The following is a 23,567-nucleotide window of genomic DNA, read 5'->3' as shown; positions in this document are numbered from 1 at the left end:
CAGCTGAACTATGAATTCCAGGAACCCATTTAGTTAAATGTGTATGTAACACATATAACAACATCAAAAGGCTTCATTTTAACTGTTTACAAGTGTATAAGAGTAGCAATATTTCAATAATGCATTAGGATATAGAATTACAATAAGGATAAGGCTGTCATTGTTCCATTGTATTTTCATTGGAATTATTCATTTTTCTTGTTACGAAACCGTGCCAACAGACCACTTCTTATACATCCTGGTTGTTTTTGGTTTTTTTCTATTAAAGTCTGTAAACCATTTTGTGCCTATTAGAAGAAGAAAACACAGATGTAAATTTCTCTTGATTCCTGAATGCTTTTGCTTAATGATAATCACATATAGATCAGTTTACCTTTTTCACCAGCTCATCAACAGTTGTGTTTGGATCATATGGTATGGGCTTTCCAATATGTGTGCGCCATTTCACTGGAAACCCGCCATACAAAATGATTATTGGCCATCGAAGATATTCATATAAGATTTTAAGTAGTTCTATATGATGAGAAAATTGCATGGTAAGTAAATAAGAGGTTAGGTTCAGATGAACAGCATTCTGAAGTTAAACTATATGATTTTATGGTTTTATTGTCTTTTATGGTTTCTACTTTGTTAAAATTTTCTTCAATAAAAATATTTTAAAAGGTGATGTAAAATTACAAAGGTTCCTAAATTATCAATGCCTATTATATCCTTGATAACAACTATTAAATCATCATTCTATATCATTCTATGTTCAGCATACAATATAACTGTGTATATGAAAGCATCTCTTTTTGTTTTTATTATTTTTTTTCATCTGGAATGTCGGAAACAAATACAGAGAGACTTAAGGCTATCTGTCTACTACTGATACATTAATTCTCAAAACAGAAGAGAATAAAACCAAATTTATGATGGTGGCCAAGTAGCAAAAGAGAGTTTTGCTATTTGGCCCAGATTCAGAGACTATCCTTTTTTTGGGAGAGTTTCGAGAAAAAAATCCACCAGTGAGGTCCTTGCAAATAAGCAGTTAAGTGACTCCTTGGTAGTGCTACTGATTGCTCCAGTTTAAACTTCCGTATTTCCTTTCTCCTGATCACATGACCAGGGTGAAATTCTATGCTTCACAGTGCTACATTTACAAAAAAAATTACATAAGGAGAGAGCAAAAACAGACACAATCATAAAAGCATCCCCCTTATACACACAGACATATTTCTGCAATGGAGTTTGTTCTGCGCATGCACAGAACCAAAAATCAAGATGGCGTCACTGACAATAGAACTGATTCAGGTGTGTGGGGGGCCGAGTTACTACCTATTCACCCGAACCGGTCCGAACCAGTAGAAACCCACCTTTGACCCAGCCTAAATTACATCTTCACGCAAACACACAGACACAGAAGCAAAATATGCACTTAATACAACCATAGCTACCAGCACATCTTGTTAGTTTACTACACAGATAACTTCAGTAGCTATGTTTCTAAAGAATTAGAAAAATTTCCAAGGATGTTCTTCAGGCTTCCCCTGCCTTGTTTAGTGAGCATATTTCAAATAATAAGCTATTTAAAATTTGGGTTCTTAGACTGCATACAATACAAATAGCAACATAATCTAGAAATACGCAGTTTTCCAGTAAAACAAGTTCAAGCAGAAAAAAAATGTTGGTTGTGGAATAATATCAGAAATATTATGTATATGCTTCATTGTACTAGTCAGCTTTAACCTCAGAGGATGGGTGAACTTGTGAGATAGTTCTACTATTACTAACATCCCTTTGTTTGTCATTTATTTGTTTTATGTTTTATAACTTTTAATTTTTATATTATAATTGCATGAGTCAGTTGCTTGTGAGATGAAGGGTTAAATTAGAAAAAAAATAACTGGATACTAATGTTTTAATTTTTGTTACTGATAATAAGGAAAGTGTATTTATAATGATTTTAGATATTTATTGTTCCAGTCTTGGGGTACACCACCCAGACTTACTTGCATTTGAGATGGGTGGCTAAAATAAATATTTGAGTGTTTAGGAACATTGACGTAGTTTATTTTTTAGAAAAACAGATTATAAATTTAGAAAACATGTAGTATGTTTAACTTACTTATTCTTCCAAATGTCCTATACCCCTCACGACCATTCTCTGTAAACATTGGAATTATGGGCTAGGGAAAAAGAAGCAAATAAGCAAATATCAACTTCATTTACTGAAAATATTTCATTTTAATAACTGGTAATTTAAAAAACATCATTTGATTCTAAATATATAGCCTTTCCTTAATTACTGTAGCAGCTTCCTCATGTTCTTTATTTACAAAATTATTAAATGTATATCTCATCTTCCTGCCAGGAACCTAAAGTGACCTACATATAGAATCCCCTCCTTTGATTCTCTCCTTGTTTTTTGGGCCACTCAAATTCTCTTAGCCCAACCCACCTCACAGGATTGTGGTTGAGGGGAGAAGGTATGTTGGATATGTTGCCTTGAGTTATTTGTAAAAATAATAAGGGTGGGATACAAATTAAATAATAAAGCAACTGTCAGGGAATTAATAAAAATACAATCTGATGGATGTTGTGGAATATACAGTGTGATTTCTCCATGTACAAGCATGGTGGGCAGTGGTTAGAATGGAGTACTGCAGGCTAACTCTGCCCAAAGCCAGGACTTAGATTCTGATTGACTCAGTCTTCTATTCTTCCACGATCAATAAAATGAGAATCCAGATTGTTGGGGGCAAATATGCTGAATCTGTAAACCACTTATAGAGTTCTGTAAATGAACTATGATACAGTATGTAAGTCTATATGTCATTCCTATTGCTAGGTATTTGATAAGACTTACCACTCTTGCTTCTAAAGCAACTTTGGCAAAACCTTGGCGTTTACCCCATAAAATGTTATAGGTTTCATCACTAAAGATGGCTTCTCGTGTTCCTCCTGGTGAAATAGCCACCCAATATCCACTCTTCAGGGCACGAAGACATTCTTCCTTTGAACCAGTTATCATTTTCAAATTATTGCCAAGCATTTTCAAGCCTGAAGGAAAGAAATAAAATGAATTAAAAAATAAAATTAAAAACCTTTTTGAGAGCAGAATGCTGAACAATGTAATAAGAAAGTACATTTTTTGAAAGACTAAATTGCTTTATTTCTGAAATAAAGCAATCAGCAATACTAATTTATTTTCTTAACTTTGTCAGTGATGGTCAACATGTTTTAGCTGGGAAGTAAATGAGAAACCATCTAGCTGGCATACAAGAAATAAGATCTAAGAATTGTTTTATTTCAAATTGAATTGTTTTCATTTTGAACAGTAAGTCATTTAGCAATGACAATAGCAATAGCAACATGCTATTTATTTGGAAAAATAAATAAATAAAAAACTTTTAAAAAAATAAATAGCAACAAGCATTATATTTTAGTTTCTGATAACATGAGCTATTTTGCTGAATTGTATTTTAAAGTAACTCTGTAACATATATATTTAGAAGACATAATGATTAGAAGGTAGAACTCTTCAGTTGTAATCTATTGTGAAATTTCCTCTACTCTAAAGTTTTCAAACCATTATGTTATAGAAAAGTATAACCACATATACATATAGTAATATATCATGTGTTATAATATAATTATATGTGTGTATGGAATGGATGTGTATATAGATCTTTTCAGACAGCTAAAAAGAGACTTCTCTCTTAGTACTGGCCTATGCATGCTGAAAGTCTTCCAGAAGACATGGCTTCATGAAGGTGGCTGAAGCAACATATCTTGGGGGCAATTCCCTAGCTCTCAGGGAGAAGGTTGAGAGGAACCCTAACCCCAACCTTTAGCATTTACCTCCAATTAATTTCACGCCACCTAAATTGTTTTATCAAGGCAAATTTGATATCGCCTTTCTTTCAAGATAACAAATAAAATCATTTTCATAGCCTCAGTTGCTTGCTCAGTGTGAAAATATATTACAGAATATACCAAATCCCCAAAATACTTTAAGCCTGAACTACCTCAAATAAGTTTTAGAATAAAATAAAGCAGAAGGACAATATATTGTCAACTTCTTAGGCAGACCATATATCTATAAATGCAATGATACAAATAAGTTTTGCATTTTATTGCTTAAATTGCTTACCTGGCAACTTAAAGACAAAATGATCGACCACTGTATAGCAACACAATTTGTTCTTCAGGAAAAAGATCCTTGCTAGAAAGAAAATATAATCTATAGGAAGTGTAGCATGATAATAAATAATAAGGCCTGGTCCATCTGGTAGATTTTCTACTCCATGTAATTCATACCCTGTTTTTAATACAAAACAGAACAGAATATTGTCATTCATATAATCAAATGTATCATAAGACTTTATTATACCAAGAGGTTCCAAAATATCTATAGATAATGATTATGCTTGATGTATTATTAGATCACAGTTGTCTCTACTTCTATTAAAATAGCATATTATATTGTCTGATAGAATTATTAAATTGTGTATCACGATTTTTATGGAGAACAGGGAATTGGATAATTTAATGACCTAAACTACTTCCGCTTGCCAAATAAGTAACTCTAAGTATCTCTACTGTTTTTGTTTTTTTAATTAAAAACACACAAATAAGTTATTAGACTTTTGCTGATTAATAAGGACAATTCAAAATTTTGACATTTATTAATAGGAAAAGCTTCACTTGTTTGCATGGCATGCTTGCTGGCATGCCATGGCCCAGTGCTGGTCCATGGAGGTGGGTTGGGGACAGGGGTGGGTTCTGGCTGCTGCTACTGCCAGTTCGCCCAGGAATGCACTGCAAGCATACACACGCACATGCACTTGATATGTGCGATGCACGCATGCACAGTAATAAAAAAAGCTTCTGCACATGTGCAGAATCACATGTGCATGCGTGGCAGGCCAAGTTACTACCTACTTGGCTGAACTGGTCCAAACTGGTAGGAACCCACCCCTGGTTGGGGACCCCTGCTCTAATGCAAGAATAATTAATTCTGCAGTTTCAGTTTGATCAGTGACAGAAGAGCAAGCTGCTCATATGAGTATTTCTTTTATAAAAAACCATGTCCATGTTGTATTATATATTGTATAGATAATAGAAATATGTACATTTTTACTCTAAATAAACAAGCCAGTACCTCGTTATTACCATTCAATTAAATCACAGTATCCAGACTAAGATCTCCTGAATAACATGTAATTAATACCAGAATATGTTGTGCTAAATATTTTTAGTAATGATTATAGCTTTGCTGAAGTTGTAGCTCAGGACAGTAGAAACTAGTTAATGCAGTAGATCATCTAATTAGTAAGTCATTTAAATGTAATATTTAAATACGGGTAGTGAACATGTAGACATATTGCAGAACTTAAAGCAGAATTCTCTGAATTCAAATCCCAGTATTCATATTTCAGTGAATTTAAGAAATGGCTGATGGCAAATACAAATATCAGAAATAGGACCCTTTTCCCAGAACAAACAAACTCAAAACAATAAACATTTCTTACCATGCCATATTCTTCCAAAGTAGTCCCAGAGATATCCCAAAATAAAATAGTAGCTTCTTTGGGCATCTTCTTTAGCTTTACCAGACATCTCATAGACCAGGACAATGAAAACAGATAGATAGATATAGAAAATAATCCAAAGTGGAACTGCAAATAATGCCACTACAGGCCATAAGACTGTGGGAATAAAATATTTCTCCAAGCTCAAGAGAAGCCATTCTTCATATATGTATGGCAGACTTATTGTGGAGTTCATAAGTACTGGTGTGAAATGTGAAGTTTATTCTCTGATGAGAAAGGGAAAAAATATCAAAGAACAATATTAGAATAACAATACTCAACATAAATATTGAGCTGCCACAAATCTTGCAATATGAAGTTTAGGAATATTATGTCATGTGTTGCCTTCCTTCCTGGAAAATGAAAGCAATTATCTGTGAGAATGGTTGAAATCTTGCAAGTGCAATTTCTCAAGATCTCAGTGCTTCTTTATATAATTTCAAATTTTCATTATTTTGCAAGCTTTCAATTAAATTGGACAGTACATAGGGATAAAAAAATAGTAATAGTGATCTAAGCTGAGCTACTCCAAAAACACTCACAACTATGGGCCAGATACCTACTACTATATATTTGGTCCCTGTCCTAAAGGGCTAATTAAATTAATCTAGAGAATAAAGTGGCTTGCATTTTACGGGATTGTATCTGAAAGTTAGGAGTAGATTTTGGGAGATTTGACTATAATTTTAGATAAGTACTGTGCTAATACATATGCATATTAAGACAATTTTTAAAAATCTAATGCTGGTTATGAAATATATTAGGACAGTCAGACATGGACTTCAAAGTATAAATTGATTTGCTTTCATTTTATTTCCTTAAATAGTAAGCACTGAAAAATCATTAATTCATACTCATATATCATGTTTCAATTTTCTTGTTAATTACTTATGTTACATTACATTATACAATTAAAGAGCATTAAACAACATTAACTTGATCTTAGATAACTGAGGAGGAAAATACTCAGGATAACATGCACAAAACCTTAAATCCATAAGTGTTAGCAATCAGGTATTTGATTAGTTTGTATTTATAAATATGTAGCCAAGAGCGAAAGCTAAATATTGATGTTTCTTTAATTAGCAATTAATTTCTGCTATCATATTTGTTCATAATTGGTTCAATAATATTAAGATCAGAATACATTAAACTATGTAGCTGAACTTTGAATTATATGCTACAAACAAAAGATATCAGTTTTTTTCATGGCAACTCAAAATATAAACTTACAGTATATGGGAAAATAATACTGTGTATAACAGCTTTCTTCCACTCATTGAAGACCTTTATTGAAGTCAGAATGGAGAAAGAGGCAAATTCCTAACTGGAATGCTGTTGTCAGACTTTAAAAAAGCTGAATGAGAAATTGTCCAATGAAATAAGTCACATGTTGATGGTGAAAACATTTCCCCATTTTTCTCCATACATTTTAACTACATCAGTAATTCTGAAAACACACTTGCAAATTATTTACTTAAAAAAAAACTTTCCCAGGTTCACCATAATGTTTACAATCCTTTCCACCAAATTGTACAATTTTATCCACTTTTGTAAAATGCAAGAGGGACAATACCAATTGATATATATTTCATTAAGGATGGAATAATTGTTGTTATATTTACTAGCTATACACTTACTTACTTACTTACTTACTTACTTACTTACTTACTTACTTACTTACTTACTGGACTAGCAGTGATAATGTTACCTAGTTTGGGTAATGAAACATCTGCAAGAATATTAGAATTTTAGCAATCTCATTACTTTGTTCATTTTAAGATTACTTATTTATTGCTTATTATAATCTTGTTATCTTAAACACTATTATGGTTCAAAACTTCAACATAACAATTTAAAAATATTACCAAAATCTGGGTAGGTGATTATTGTCCTCTTCTTTTTCAAAGCCTTTTAAGTGGATTAACTTGTAAGAGCTGTCCGAGCTTGAAATCTTTTATTTGTTAATGGGTTTACACTTTTGTTTCTTCTTTTGTTCATCTGTCATATGTTGAGATATTTCTGCTGACTGTATCTTTTGAGTTTAAAACTATCTGGCTGTAGGTGTGGTTTACGCCTCTAATTATTGTTTAACAACCATATCACTTCCCTTGGCTGCAAGAAGATAGTTATCTATTAATGGTCTCCCACAATTCCTTGGATTGTTGCTCTTTTTGTGCTGTGACTTCATTCTTCTGTATACAGATTACGAACATTTTATGTAATTTCTGAAATATCATATACAAAGAAATATTTACATAAATATGCATTTTCTATAAACTCCTCCAAAGAGAGTGAATTTTGGAACTTCAATTTATTTGCAATTTCAAAATTTAATTTTATTTCTATAAGGTTTTCAAATTCACTTTAATAGACCATTTTGTAGAAAGGGTTAGTGGTTACACTAAGGTGACCAGATTTTCAGATTGGTAAAGAGGGACACCTTTGACGGGGGGGGGGGGGGGGGGCTTGATTAAAAATTTTATACTGAGCAACAAAATTTTTCATACAATGCAAAAATAGTATTGTAATATTTTTTTATTATTTCAACATAACTACAATTTACAAATATAAATTGCAACTGTTGCCAAATGTCAAAATTTTGATCGCGTGACCATGAGGATGCTGCAACGGTCGCTAAGTGTGAAAGTGATCGCTAAGTGTGAAAAATGGTCATCCGTCACTTTTTTCAATGCCATTGTAACTTTGGTCACTATACCACCTTTCTTGCCACAGTTCTTAAGTGAATAACTGCAGCTGATAAGTTAGTAACATAAGTGAATCTGGTTTCCCCATTTGACTTTGTCAAAAGGTGATTACATGACCCCAGAACACTGAAACCATCATAAATACAAATCTGTTACCAAACATCAAAATTTTGATCACATGACCACGAGGATGCTGCAACGGTTGCTAAGTGTGAAAATGGTCGCTAAGTGTGAAAAATGGTCATCAGTCCCTTTTTTCAATGCCATTGTAACTTTGGTCACTAAACCTATACTTATACTTGCTTTCTCATACATGCTTGACAAACCAAAATCAATAAAGAAATAAATAGCCCTGCATTTGGTCTCTATCCAGAAGTCATTCAGTTTAGCTTAGTTTAATCCAAACCTGCCAGCAGAGCCCATATTGCTAGTGTCTGGACGGTATGATTAATAAAAGGAGCGTACCACCTACAAGCCAGAGCACGTTGAACACTTTTGCGAATCTCTCAGCATTTCCTTTGCCAATAAGGACCAAGGAACCATGGAACAAAGTTTCCTTGCTAGCCATCCCCGCACATGCTTGGTGCAAAATGGTTAGGCAAGCTGCCGCCTGAGCCCGGGAGCCCACGCCCTGGAGGTTTCCCTTTTAAAGGGATGGTGAAACCCAAACCGCTCATCCTGGAAGGGCGACGCGTCCGCACTTTGCCCTGCCGTGCGCCTAGGAGGATATTGCAAAGACGGGTAAGCGGAAAGGGAGGAAGCTCATAGCAAGGCAATGTCTGGACCAATCGTGCTCCGGCCTTCTGCAGATTGCAAAGTTAGTTTTAAAGAAAAGAAAAGGACTCTAGGCATCCCAAAAGCAAAAAAAAAAAAAAAAAAACCGCTTTCACCCGCTGTTTGGAATTCAGAACTGCAGGGAAAGCCCAAGAGGCTGTGTCGGGTTGCTTTGCAGCCTTGGATTGAAACGAGGCGTGGATCGGTGGTTTGCAGCAGCGAAGGGAGGTTGTGAGTATTTTGCAGGGCTTCTCCCAGGAAGTTGAGCGGCTTTCCCACGCCTGGATTCCTCTGCTGACCATTCTCCTTCCCCGCCTCCTTGGAGGGACCAAGGAGTTTCCAACCCGCCCGCCTCCTTGGAGGGGCCGAGCACAGTTAGGTGGTGGATTCAATGCAGGCTGGGAAGAAACTCAACATTAAACCTTTTGCTTCTCTCCGGATTTCTTGCAGTTGCGCCGGCGTTTCTCCCCAGCCAGACGTCTCTAGTAAAGCTGCTAGCAGCCCAAAGTACTACCTGCCTTCCCCCAGATAGGGCCATTGCATGTTTTACTTAAGGTGGCCAGATTATAACACGGGGCAACTGACGATAGTTTGAGCGGGCGTGGCCGGCGCAAACTACCGTCAGTCGCCCCGCGCTCATCAAAACAAGTCCGGGGAGAGTAGGTGTTGGGCAGGAAGGCTTCTGGCGGCTCCTGGGCGGCGATCCCATGCTACCCCGCCCATGCTCGTCACTTACTCTGGGTGAGTTCAGAGAAGCAGTGGCCCCGGGAGTCAGGAAAGCCGGGAGAGGCTGGGAAGCGGATGGAGCCAGAAGGGGTCCCACGGAGGAGTCTCTGGCTGCTGCGCTCGCCTCGCCCGTTGGCCCCGAAGTGCGCGAGGGATGCTTTGGCGGAAAGGTGCCGCTTCCAGACCCCGGCGAGGGCCATACACACAGGTGGCTCTTTTCGGAGAGGCGAAGGCTTTCTCACGGCTTGTCCGGGTGGAAGTGGGGCTGGAAAGGCGAGCTCGCTCCCCCACCCATCCGCCCGCTCACTCGCTACACTACCCCGCCCATGCGAGCGGCAGTGGATGGGTGGGGGAGCGAGCAATCGAAGAAGGTGCCAAAATTAAAAAGCGGGATCTTTTGAGAACGGCCCAGGACGCAGGAAAAATTATGAAAAAGCATGCCTGTCCCGCCAAATGCGGGACATATGGTCACCTTAGGCTACACTGAAATACTAATTACATTCACATAAATTAATATATAATATAATGTAAAGATTTGTTCATGATATACATGTATCTTGCATCATTTGTATATGATTCTGTGGGCGTGGCTTGGTGGGCATGGCAGGGGAAGGATAATGCAAAATCTCCATTCCTACCCCATTCCAGGGGGAAGGATATTCCAAAATCTCCATTCCCACTACACTCTAGGTCCAGCCAGAGATGGCATTTGCAGTTCTCCAAACTACTCAAAATTTACACTACCTGTTCTCCAGAACCTGTCATAACCCGCTGAATTTCACCCCTGTTTATGTGGTGATTCAACAGAACTCTCGCGCAGGCACTACTGTTAAACCAGACATTCCTATCCTGTACCTGTCCATTTGGTTTTTCCACATTTTACTGGACAGGGCCCAATTCAAGACTGTCAAGAGCCTTCTGAATTTTTAGTCTATCTTCCAAAGTAGTAGCAGTTTCCCTCAGCTTTGTATCATTTGTAAATTTGATGAGAACCTCTTTAATCCCCACATTCAGATCCTTTATGAAGATGTGGAAGACCACAGGACTCAAATGAGGTACAGCACCTCACTACATGCTTTGCTTCAGATGTAGTCCCATTGAGGACTACATGCAGAATGTGGTTGATCAGTCAACTGCAAATCCATCGGGTGGTGGTATTGCCTATCCCATATTTTTCTCTATTTTTCTATCTTACTAAGAGATAAGCTGTGGTCTAATTTATTAAATGCTTTACTGAAGTCTACGTGACTATATCCACAAGGTTTCCTTGATCCACTAATTTAGTCACTTTATCAAAGAAGGCAAAAAAAATGTTTGGCATGACCTGTTTTTATCAAACACATCCTGGCTTCTAGCAATCAGCTTGTTCATTTGTAGATGCTGAAAAATCCACTGCTTGATTATCTTTTCTATTTTTTTCCTCTGGTATTGCTATCAAACTGAGTAGTCTGTAGTTTCCTGGGTTGTCTTTTTTCCTGTTTATAAAGATAGGAACCACATAAACTTTTTTTCCAGTTTTCAGCAGGTCCCCTATGCTCCAGGAGCTCTGAAAAGATTTCATCCAGTGGTTCTGAGATTACACCTGCCAGTTCCTTCAGTATCCTGGCATGTAAACCATCTTGTCCACGAAATTTGAATTCATCCAAAGCAGACAGGTGTTCTATTACCAATTCATTGTCTATCTTAATCTGCATTTCTACTCTGTTTAACACAGTGCTGCTTTTAATAGGTTGGGCTATTTTGCCTTTTGCTTGAGCACAGATTCAAAGGAGGAGTTGAGAAGTTCTGCTTGCTCTTTTCTGCCTGCACCTTTCTGGCATCTTCTCCCATTAGTGGACTGACTATTTACTTGACTTTCATCTTGCTTCCTGCAGAAATCCTTTTTGCTACTTTTGGCATTTGTTGAAAGTCTTAGTTCATTCTCAGCCTGCCTCTGTCCTTGAAGATTGGAGCTATTTGCTGGTTCTTTTCTAGTTATATGTCCCTCTTTCTATTTTTTTATTGTCCTTTTTGTCTCTCAGTTTACTGGATAGCTCTTTGGACAACCATGCTGGTCTCATCTTCTTGTTCTTTCTCTGCAATATTGTTTTTATTTGGGCTTTTAGTATCTCAGACTTTTTAAAAATCTTATTGACAGTTGTTAAGTTTGGGGTGTTATGTGGCAGGTGCCTGTCTGTTTGAATGCTAAAGTCCCAGACTTTATCTTTTAAATTTTCTATTACTGTGTCTATAACTGTGTCCCCTGGTTCTGTGTTTTATGGTTCTCATCAGTTCTTGCTTGTAGGTAAATATTTCTTGTATTGCAATGCACCATTGTTACTACTTTGTCACAATGTTGTTTGTATTCTATCTGTGTGATTATTGCTTTTTTTGATCTGCCAATCTAAGACTTGTAGTTCAGTTTGGGTCCAGGCCGCTATTCCAGATGTTATTCTATTCCATTATTGTTCCAAGATAAAGTTGAGAGATAGGTTGGGCAGATGCCTTCCTAATTCACCAATGTATAAGAAGGAAGAGGAGAAAGCACCATTAGATTTACAAAATTCCGTAATTATAGCCAATCTCAATAAAGCTAATGTTAACCTTCCTATAAAGTCTGTCTACCAAGTGGGATTGATAATAGCTGGCTACCTAGTGAAATGGAATGGCATCGCCTTCACTATTTATGTGATTCTGGGCAACACAGGAGAGACCCAGAACCTGAGAGGAAAGTATACTCCTGCCGCAACTTCAAACAATTTGCAATCACGAGATTCCATCAGGAATTACATAGAAGCAAATGCTTTAGATTTTATATATCTTAAAACTACCTCCAGTTAATACCATATCAAGAAAAAATGCAACTTTTAAAACTGAAGAGTTAAAGTAGTATTAACCATAAATTTTTTTTTTGAGAACAGAATTTTCTTTTTGAATATGTGACAGTGTGTACACAGAAAAAAGTGACAATAAATCTACTCCTCTCCTCCTCATCCCATCCGATCCCCTTTCCCATCGCATCTCATCTCAAGTTTAATCATATTAACCTTTGTAAAGTACAAAATAATTTCCCATTATGTTTTTGACTCTTGAGACATCAGCTACTTGCACAGTAGAAAATGAGGGGTGATAAATAATTGTACTGAAGTTTTAATATACACAGCAAAAACTAATACAAACTAAATCCAAAGAAAAAGAAAATAAAAGTTCAGAAAGGGAAGAAAAAAGAAAAAAGCAACAAAAGCAATAATTAAATGGCTTCCAATCTTTATCACACAAAGCTTGTCAGAGTGCGCATAGCATGACTACTATTTTGAAGCAACCCAGGAGCAAAATACAGGACACAGATTTGTCTTACAAACAGTGGTTTATATACAAGACTTCTATATACAAGGCATACAGGACATACAGGACACACACACACACACACACACACACACACACACACACACACACACACACACACACACACCAGGGGTAGGTTTCAAATTTTTTTACTACCAGTTTGGTGGGCATGGCTACATGGGGGCATGTTACTGAGTGGGCATGGCCAACTTGACATCACTTATGCATAAGGTGACCAGATTTTCAGATTGGAAAAGAGGGACGCCCTTGACCGGGGGGGCGGGGGGGGGCTTGATTAAAAAAAATTTTTTTGTCAAAAGGTCACCCCAGGACACTGAAACCAGCATAAATACGAATCTGTTGCCAAACAAAATTTTGATCACGTGACCATGAGGATGCTGCAACAGTCGCTAAGTGTGAAAAATGGTCGCAACGGTCACTAAGTGTGAAAAATGGTCATCAGTCACTTTTTTCAATGCCATTGTAACTTTGGTCACTAAATGTTTTCCCCCTCCTCGAGACTCCTCACTTAGCGACCATCAGAAATACGAATCTGTTGCCAAACATCAACATTTTGATCGCATAACCATGAGGATGCCACAACAGTCGCTGTGTGAAAATGGTCGCTAAGTGTGAAAAATGGTCATCAGTCACTTTTTTCAATGCCATTGTATCTTCCTGATTATTAAAAGTGCAAATTCACTCAGTGTCAATCATGACTCCTGAGTCCATTTCAAAGTATTGTGCATAGAAATTTTAAAAATGGCTTGTTTCAATTTATTTTGGATAGAATCTTTTTTTAAATAGTCTAAGACAATTTAAAAAAAGAATCAACACAGAATACCACTATTTTAAAAAATCATATGCACAATAAATAAAATATTATTTTAAAATACATTAAAAAAATAAAAGAAAAAACCCGGCTCACTTACCAGCAGGCAGGCAGAGTCAGCAGATCTTCGTAGCGATGGATGGAAGCACACAGGGAGCCTATACTCCTTACAGTAAATGACTCATCTGGAAACAAGCCAATAGCATTTTTTGTGCTTTCAAATTTACAGATGTTCCAAAATCAGCTTAAAGTCCAAATATTTAAAGACCACCCCCCTCAAAGCTATCTTACCAGAGCTTTAAATATCTTCTGGGGAGGCCCTGCTAGTAATCCCATTCATGACAAAGGTAGGGCTTTCTCAGGAGGAAGGTCTCAGCTGGTGCCCATCCTTTGGAAACCTCCTCCAGAGCAGGGAGCCCTAACCTGCTGTCCATTCAGGAAGGCTGTACAAATTATTTTGTCTTCTAGAGCCATTGGGATTTAATATGGTTTTATCACTGGATTTTCTTTTTATTGTTTTTGTGGAATTGTTACAATGATTTTATAATAATATAATTTTATTTGGCATTTTTGTTGCTGTAAACTGCTGAAAGCCCCTGATAGAATACAAATTATTTAATAATAAATTAGGAAATGTGTAGCTGTTGTCTACACATTGTTTTGTTTGAACAGCTGAAATCAAGCCTGTTCACCCAAGGCAATTCTAGAGTAACATGTGCTTCAGGACAACCTCCCTCTTAGACTGCTTTTTAAAAATGAATTATGCCTTGCTTTTTCTATATTATCTTCACTGACACTGTTAGTTTTATTGTTTTCTTGAAGAGATATTTTATTATTCTTTTGTAAATCCTTTTGGATTTTTTCATGAAGAATTCCAGTATAAAAATAAAAAAACAACACCATAGAGTAAGCTATCTTTTTCAAATACACTTGCAGTGGCAACCTATTACATATTACCTGGCAAAAGAAATCAGTGTTTCTTAAAATCTCTCCTTGGAGTCCAGAGGGTCAGACCCAATCAAGGGTACTCAAAATTCAAATTTGCCAGCCTATGTTGAAATCCCATCAAACAATTGTGAGAATCCACAGTAGCAGTGAATACTTAGATTTCAATATTTAATGCAATACATATTGATAAATATAACCCATACAAACAAACATCATTTTGAGATCCTGAGAGAAATTTTTTAAAACAAAGACAGTAATATAGAACACAATAGATTGTATTTGTTTCAAAAGTTCCTCTTTTTGGCTTGGTTCTTTAATCCAGAGATACGGAATTTGTGGGTCCTTGATATTCTCTGTGATTGGCTGTTTTCAGAGGGCAGCAAGACCACCCAGTTCAACCCTGAGCTACGCACATTTTTTTCTATCACACAATTTAATAGCCTAGGGCCACATGTGACTCATGGAAGCCTTCAGTTTGGTCCAGCACAGCTCCCTATAGGTCAGAAATTAAAAAGTTTGATGCGATACAAAAGGGAAATGATTCAATCCATTGGGATGAATATTATTTGCTATGTTTAATTAATTAGTATAAATTAATTCAATTAAAATTTATTTTTTGTCCTACATCTGTCCATCCTGGCTCTGCCTATTTTTTTGGAGAACGATCTCTGGAATCCCATTCAGTGCTCACTAGGAACCTCAAATTACTGCATGCTGCTGCTATAAACAATTGTAAACATGCATGTTATTTGATCTATATTTGACTACATGCCTACTCAAAAATAAAAAGTTATGAATATGAGTACTCTTTTTGATGGGGGGTACATCTTATAGAACAAGGAAAGTTCAAGTAAATATGTGTATAAACTGTATAAATAGATCTGTGCTGCAGGCTATTTAAAGCTGGATGCAAGATATGAAAACACTGCAAACTATTGTTCAAGATAATTTGAGAAAAGGGAATCATTCACCAAGAGTGCTAATAACTACTGCTAAGTAGGCATTCTACATGAACCTGCAATTTTATTGCTATAATATTTATTATTAATTTAAAAACTCAGCCAAGATTCAGGCGGCTAACACATACAAGTGTAATGTTTTGAACATATTTTTCTCTCTACACTATACAGCCTTCTGATGCATGAAATGAAACTTTTACTCTTAACTCAGACTATAGGCACACAATCTTTCCAGTAGTTCACATACTAGTTGGTAACATCTTAATTTGAGGCTTGATTGGAACATTATACAGAAGTTATTGAAAGACAGTAAAATGGACATCAACAATCTCACACCCTGCTCAAAGTTGTGACAGCAAGTTTAAATTTTTGACCTTAACTATCAAGAAAAAAACAATTTTAAAACTGGCATGTCAGTGACTTCTTAAAAGTCAGGATGCCTGGTCAAGATTAAATTGCAGGTAGATTTCTTATCACTTTCTAAAAAGAGAAAAATTCAGAACATAACAAATAAAAGGTTGTGAATTTCACAGATGAGACAGAAAACCACAAATGGGCAAATATGATCTAGAAAGGCATGACTCTCCCATATTATGGGAATCCCATAAGCCCTGCAGATGTTCATAATGAAATTATATTTAACTATTTGGGACAGAAAGACAACACAGACTATTTTTTTTTTTAAATTCACCAATATCACACCATAAGATTCTTTATCTTTTCTTTGCAACAATTCCTAATGGCACAAGAAATCTCCATCAATATCTATCCCCAAGAAGAAAACTCTTCTTTCACAGCAAAATAATGTAGAAAAATTACAAACAATAACTCTTTTCAGCTTTATGCACCACCCCAGTAAACACAAATGTTTGATCAGAAAAAATATGTCCAAGATAGGAGCAATAAGCTATAAACCATGATTTAGGAGTTTGATTTTTTTCAAAAATAAATGCTAAAATACTAAACTGTATATATGCACATTTAGGTAAATAGTGTTCTGTATACCCTCTCGGAGGCGGCGATCGATCCCAATCACGAACGGACGCCGCCCGCAGATAACTTCCACGCGGTTCAGGGGCTTCTGCCGGGCAGCGGGACCCCCGGAAGCAAGAGGCTGCGATCCCGCCGCCCAGCAGAAGCCCCAGCGATCGATCCCAATCACGAACGGACGCCGCGGCAGGGTGGGGGCAGCAGCGGCAGCCACCCGCAAATAACCTCCACGTGGTTCAGGGGCTTCTGCCGGGCGGCGGAGCCCCGGAAGCGAGAGGAAGTTGTCTGCGGGCGGCTGCCAGCGCCCCAACCTCTCCTCCTGCCGCGGCGATCCATTTTGATTCACGAACGGACTCCGCGGCAGGAGGAGAGCTGGGGGCGCTGGCAGCCGCCCGCAGACAACTTCCAAGCAGTTCAGGGGCTTCTGCCGGGCAGCGGGAGCCCCGGAAGCGAGAGGAAGCTGTCTGCGGGCGGCTGCCAGCGCCCCAACCTCTCCTCCTGCTGCAGCGATCCATTTTGATTCACGAACGGACTCCGCGGCAGGAGGAGAGCTGGGGGCGCTGGCAGCCGCCCGCAGACAACTTCCAAGCAGTTCAGGGGCTTCTGCCGGGCGGCGGGAGCCCCGGAAGCGAGAGGAAGTTGTCTGCGGGTGGCTGCCAGCGCCCCAACCTCTCCTCCTGCCGCAGCGATCCATTTTGATTCACGAACGGACTCCGCGGCAGGAGGAGAGGTTGGGGCGCTGGCAGCCGCCCGCAGACAACTTCCAAGCGGTTCAGGGGCTTCTGCCGGGCGGCGGGAGCCCCGGAAGCGAGAGGAAGTTGTCTGCGGGCGGCTGCCAGCGCCCCAACCTCTCCTCCTGCCGCGGCGAGCGGAAAATTCGATTAGAATTAGATTACTCACCAGTCAGCGCAGCTGCAACCTCTTTCGTCTTTTGGCGAAAGGAAATGGAGACTCACGCAGGCGTGCTGAAAATTTCCCATCCCAGCCAGCTCACTGATTGGCTGGAGTCCAGGCCAATCAATCAGTGAGCGGCAGGCTGGGCTGGCTTAAATTTGTAGGAGGTAAAAGGCTAAAAGCATGCTTTTTTTGGCGCTCGCCGCTCCCACCCATCAGCTGCTAGCTTGCTGGGCTGGCTCATCTGGTAGGATAGAGAACAGAATGATGAGCCAGCCCAGCAACCTAGCAGCTGATGGGCGGGAGCTGCGAGCGCCAAAAAAAGTGTGCTTTTTAAAAAAGCGTGCGGGACGCGGGAAATGCATTGGAAAGCGGGGGTGTCCCGCCAAAAGTGGGACGTCTGGTCACCTTACTCATGCATACTCAGTCACATGGCCTTCTCACCAAGCCATGCCCACTGAAATGCTGGCAAAAAGTTTTGATGGGGGGGGGGGGAACCTCCAGCCTCACCAGAGCTAAGGGAGCGCTTGCAAACTACCCAGTAAGAAAAAAAAAGTTTTTGTCCTTCCCAGCCCCCAGGAATACTCTGCAGGCTTCAGCAGGACTAGGAGAAGGAAAAAAAGCCTCTGTTTTTGCAAAAAATGGCCCATTTTTTTCAAAAACGAGGGCATTTCTTCCTTTCCCCAGCCCTGCTGAAGCCTGCAGAGTGCTTCTGGAGGCTGGGAGAAGGGAAAAATGCTGTCACCCACCCCTCACTTAACCTGCTGCTCAACTTCCCTCCCGCCTTCACCCAAAGTCTCGCGCCTAATTTCTAATCCCATAAAGAGTGATTATCTAGAATTTCTTGTCAATTGCCCATATTGATTTGTCTTTTGTATTTCCATTTTGGTAATCAAATTTTCTTATCTTCCATGCCTCCAAACTATCTGTAATATCTATGTCAGGTTAAAGTTTTTTGAAGTTTTTCTTATGATCTTTGAAAAGTTTAATCATAGCAATTGCATCCTTTCTGGAATATTAATTGTTAATACTTCAGTTCATGTTTCAAAAAACTCTTTAAGAAAAAGTTATAGTGGACTTAGGTATTGTAAAGGTATTGTAAGCCTGGTTCGTTAGTTCCCTCTAGTGTCCATTTGCATCTTTATCAAGCCTTTGTTCCTGAGATGGGTTTAGTTCCATTTCTGTAATTTTCCATGAACATAATATTTTTAATTAGATACCAGTTCATCAAATCTTACACATAAAATAACAAATATTTCAAATCTCTTTGGTCTCCTAAGGCATTTACATTTTTCTTTAAATCTTTTTTTTTTGCCTTATTGTACATTGAATGTTATTTTAATTTTTTAAAGTTTCTGTTTAGACCATGCACCAATGCTGAACTTATTTGAGTGGGACTGATCAGTGCCCAAGTCTTCTTGCTGAAAGTTTAATACATTACTATTTCATAGTGTTGGAAGAAATATCCTTCTGGGTTTGGCTCCAAGTGGGGACAAAGACACTGGAGACATGGAGGCTGCTTGGAAAGATGGTTTATTGGTGGACAGGATCACATGGCTTGAGTCCTGAACAGAAAATGTGATCACATGCTTCAATGTTGGTGGAAAAAACAGAAGAGAAGGGCGGAAGAGAAGCTGAGTCCCTGGTTTTATGCCCTCTCTGGCCTTTGATCTTGAGCTTGCGTTCTGATTGGTTGTCAGACTCCCATTGGGCCATACAGGGGCAACTCTCTAGGCTGTGTTTTGAATCCAGGTTTGGTTGAGTTCTCAGATGCCATGTGGTGAGTTGGGTAAAGGCCAATATTATCATGCCTTAATCCCATCCCCTGGAGCTGAAGGGGAGAACTCTTTATTATGTAAAGGGACTGGCTTGGCCACCTTAATGGCCCATTGATAAAGTGGGTGGAGGCAGGAAGCTACAGGGAGCTATTCTCTCTTTATAAAACATGTTTCTTCCTTTTCACATCCAGAGAAATATTCTGGCTTTTCAATATTTCCTAGGATATTTCATTTTTACGGGAGAGGGCTGGGTGATAACTTCCTACAGTAGTACAAATTTTTTAAAGTAAAACTAAAGAGGCACTGACATTTATTTTAGACTAATTTAAATAAAACAGAATCTAGCATAATGATCTCTTAAAGGGAAAAAAACAATGGTGGGTTGCTCTCGGTTCGGCCCAGTTCGACCGAACAGGTAGTGGAATTCAGGCCTGGGTTGCAGAACTGGCAGCGACCCAGGCCTGCCACACCCCCAAACTGGTTTCTTCACTGCTGCTGGGCTGCTGCATTTTGAATTTTAGTGATTGCACATACACAGTACATTGTAAATTGTTCTGCACATGTGCGAAGAACAATTTACATTGAATAGTGCATGCATGTGGGTTGCAAACCAGTAGTAAAACCGGCAGCAATCCACCCCTGGAGAGAACATTTACAAAGGAGTTGTTTTTGAGAAAACTGTACCAGAGCAAAGATAATGGCTGTTCAAAATGATGATTTTTAAAAGAAATTTCAGATGTGCAGAATAAATGCAAGTACATTGTAGTAACAAAAGCTATAAGCAATTGCTACAAAAAAAGACATTACAGCTTAGCTATATGTAAAATTTATCTTAGTTTTCAATTATCAAACTTATGTGATAGTCTTGACATGACCAAATGAATGAATTCTACTATATTGTAAAGCTACATTAACATAATCTTGTAAGCCTAAAAATACAATGCAATTCTCCATTGACCCCATTTTATAGTCTAAGAAACTGGGGGGCGGGTTTTTTTAACCTCTTGCCTTGCCCACTAGGTGGTGGTGGTGAGCTATATTTTCTCTTATCTTACTGTTTCCTTGGCAGTTTTCTTTGCTTAATCTCCCAAGGTGTTTCTCATATATTCCATCTATATTCTAAAGGAATTGTTTGTAAGGTCCTGTTTCATTATGTATTATTTTAACTATATCTGGAGAAAAAACATGAGTGATGCAAATCTAATGTGTACTCTAATGTACTCTAGTTTGGTTGTTCTAGTAATAGTAGTTACTACTTTGATTCTATTAGAATATAATTATTCTAATTATAGCATAAATGTTCTAACATTGGAAATCTTTGCAAAGAAAATGGAAAATTTATTACAAGAAACATTTTATGCTTCTCTATTCCTATGTTACATTTTTCATTCATATATTTCTATTTTTCTATTTTCATTTCTAGTGGTAAGAAAAGCAATAGCAGTTATTTGAACAACATGCTTGGAGAAAAATAGTTTCCTACCCAATCATCACCACTAGGGAGCACCCATAGTCTTCATATTGATAGGCAGGAAATGTTTTCCCTTGTCATCAGCATATACTAGTGTTCTAAATTATTGGCCAAAGCCATAAATCAAAGCAATGGCTTATTTTAGCAACATAAAGCATGCTTCTTCATCATTCATAGAGAAAGTATAGAAGTTCAGAAATCTTCTACCTATGATTTCATCTTATTAATCAAATGGAAGTCCTTGCAAAGGTTCTTATGGTGAAGAATATTATCAGTGAAATTAATGGAAGTCCAAGCCTGATCAAGCATGGAAGGATGGACATGAAGATGAGAACAGACACTGACAATTGCCTTAGGGATTTCTGGCAGGAAAATTCTTGAAGCAAACACTGAAATGATACAACTGGCTTAATCATTTGAAGAGTATTGGATTTCTTATTCTTAAATATAATTAATATAAATACATTCTTAAAAATATGTCTACATCCCATGGAAGTCTGGTCTATTAGTATAATTAAGTTTACTATTTTCAAAGACACTTCATCAAACAAAAATATTTCTTCAATTAAATTTTAAGATTTTAAAAATCACTCTCCTCTTTTTCCATTTGAAACCCTAATATTACAATCTTGTCAGCTTTTGTCCTGTAACTTAAAATCCTTTAAGATAGTCCCCACTCTTAATTTCATAAAGAAAATACTCATCCTTTAATTTTCACTAGTGTTCAGAATATCTCTCTTAGATTGCAAAGTAATTAGAAAGAAGGTGAATCTTTTGCCAGTGATAAAAAGGTTGCATAGTGATTTAGGGCATGCTGTAAATCTTTGACTCTCAAGCTATTTAATTTTTTAAAAAGTCCTTCAGTTTTTTTCCAAGATTCTGGCTGTTTCTATCTCTCTATGTTGGGTGTGCTATGTCACACTGTTGTCATGGATTCCTTCTCCCTCATTTCTGAGTCTATGGATGGAAAGAGCATTGTGACATAAAATGAAACCATAATTTCATCTTTATCTCTGGTCAGGTCTTTGGTTCTTTGGAGGCACTATAGTGGGAGAGTTGATGAAATATTTGCTTCCCTCTGTGAGATATCCAAGCGTTTTTGTCAGTTCTTTAGCAATGTTATAGATTGGAATCTCTGGTAATAATACAATTTGACAAAGAAGCCTGTCTGGCTTGCGTGTTTTGGAACATCTACCGAAAACGTGGGAGGACAAAGTAGAAATTCATGTCTGATGTTCGTACTACTGTTGTTCTTGGATGTGGCAAAACCTGAACTTCTGCCACTTGTGCCAGATTTAGCACCAGGAGTTCACTTTTAATGTTTGCTTTTTCTTGCTGGAGTTCTGATCGACAGAAAATACTGATGAGAACATCACTTGGACCCCATCCTACTCCCCAAAGCCATTAAGTCACGATGGATATTTTGGAGAACATGCCTCATGGTTCACTTTGCCTCACATATTGGCAAGTAGAAAGGCTTGTGATTGGCAACTCCAATGAGCCTCGTCAGTCTTTCTGGCACATTTTAGATGCACACATCTGGAAGACAGTGTGGGTAGTCCTCAACTTACAACATTTCATTTAGTGATCATTCAAAGTTACAATGGCCCTCAAAAAAAGTGACTTATGTCTGTTTTTCACACTTATGTCCATTATAACATCCTGATGGTCATGTGATCAAAATTCAGATGCTTGGCAACTGACACATATTTATGATAGTTGCAGTGTCCCAGTGTCACCCTTTGGACTTTCTGAAAAGCAAAGTCAAGCAAAGACAAGAATCTGAGGAAGTCAGATTCACTTAACAACCATGTTACTAAGTTAATAACGGACAGTGGCTGTGTCCCAGTGTCATCCTTTGTGACCTTCTGAAAAGCAAAGTCAAGCAAAGACAAGAATCTGAGGAAGTCAGATTCACTTAACAACCATGTTACTAACTTTTATTAGTGATACACTTAACAATGGTGGCAAGAAAGGTAAAAAAATGGGACAAAATTCACAACCACTGTCTTGCTTAGCAACATAAATTTTAGGGTTGTGGTTGTAAGTCAAGAACCACCTGTATTGAGATAAAATATTTGGATGACCAATGTTATATTCTTTCATTGGAAACCAATTGCAATTTTCCTTTTTTATATAAAATCATATATTCAAATTTCCTCATCAAAAATAACTACATCAATTTTCAAAACTCTACTCCATACTTCACAATGCAATCTACCCAGCATTTGCCAAAAATCTTTTGGTTCTCCACCAATGCATAGAACATACAATAATATGGTTGGAAGCAACCTTGAAAGTCTTCTAATCTAATCCCCTGCTCAAACAGGAGAATTTACATCATTCTGACAAATGGGTCTTCTTAAAAACTCCAGTAATAGAACAGCCACAACTTTGGGAAGCAAACTGTTTGAATGATTAATTGTTCTCACAGTCAGGAAATTTATCCTTAATTCTAGATTAGATCTCTCTTTAATGATATCTCCACCTGTTACTTCATGTTCTGCCTGCAGGTGCTTTGGAGAATAGGTCAACTCCATCTTGTCTTTGACAGCCTCTCAGGCATCAGATTTAAAAAGAAATGATT

General features: G+C 37.8%; 1 protein-coding gene across 1 annotated transcript; it reads right to left on the bottom strand.

Annotated features, from left to right (window-relative positions):
* Positions 1 to 185: 185 nt before the first annotated feature.
* LOC106554952 (DGAT1/2-independent enzyme synthesizing storage lipids-like) lies at positions 186 to 5,772 on the bottom strand. The gene is made up of 6 exons (XM_014073701.2): positions 5,517 to 5,772; positions 4,136 to 4,303; positions 2,849 to 3,042; positions 2,108 to 2,168; positions 374 to 513; positions 186 to 287 (listed from the first exon to the last, which is right to left on the bottom strand). Exons 1-6 carry the CDS (start codon positions 5,770 to 5,772, stop codon positions 186 to 188), a joined length of 921 nt encoding a protein of 306 aa, XP_013929176.2.
* Between the last annotated feature and the right edge of the window lie 17,795 nt (positions 5,773 to 23,567).

The sequence above is a fragment of the Thamnophis sirtalis genome, unplaced genomic scaffold, assembly GCF_051295495.1.
Source record: "Thamnophis sirtalis isolate CommonGarterSnake01/CBP01778 unplaced genomic scaffold, rThaSir2_p1.2 scaffold_2, whole genome shotgun sequence".
In the NCBI taxonomy this organism is placed as follows: domain Eukaryota; kingdom Metazoa; phylum Chordata; class Lepidosauria; order Squamata; family Natricidae; genus Thamnophis; species Thamnophis sirtalis.
This window is presented reverse-complemented; position numbering and strand designations above follow the sequence as displayed.

Bases quoted from the DNA above. Each gene is read 5' to 3' on its own strand.
- LOC106554952 (XM_014073701.2), bottom strand. From the start codon at position 5,772: ATGAACTCCACAATAAGTCTGCCATACATATATGAAGAATGGCTTCTC. The intron at 4,304-5,516 runs GTAAGAAATGTT...TATTAAAAACAG, and splicing joins CTTTGGAAGAATATGGCATG to GGTATGAATTACATGGAGTA. The intron at 3,043-4,135 runs GTAAGCAATTTA...TCTTTCCTTCAG, and splicing joins TTTTGTCTTTAAGTTGCCAG to GCTTGAAAATGCTTGGCAAT.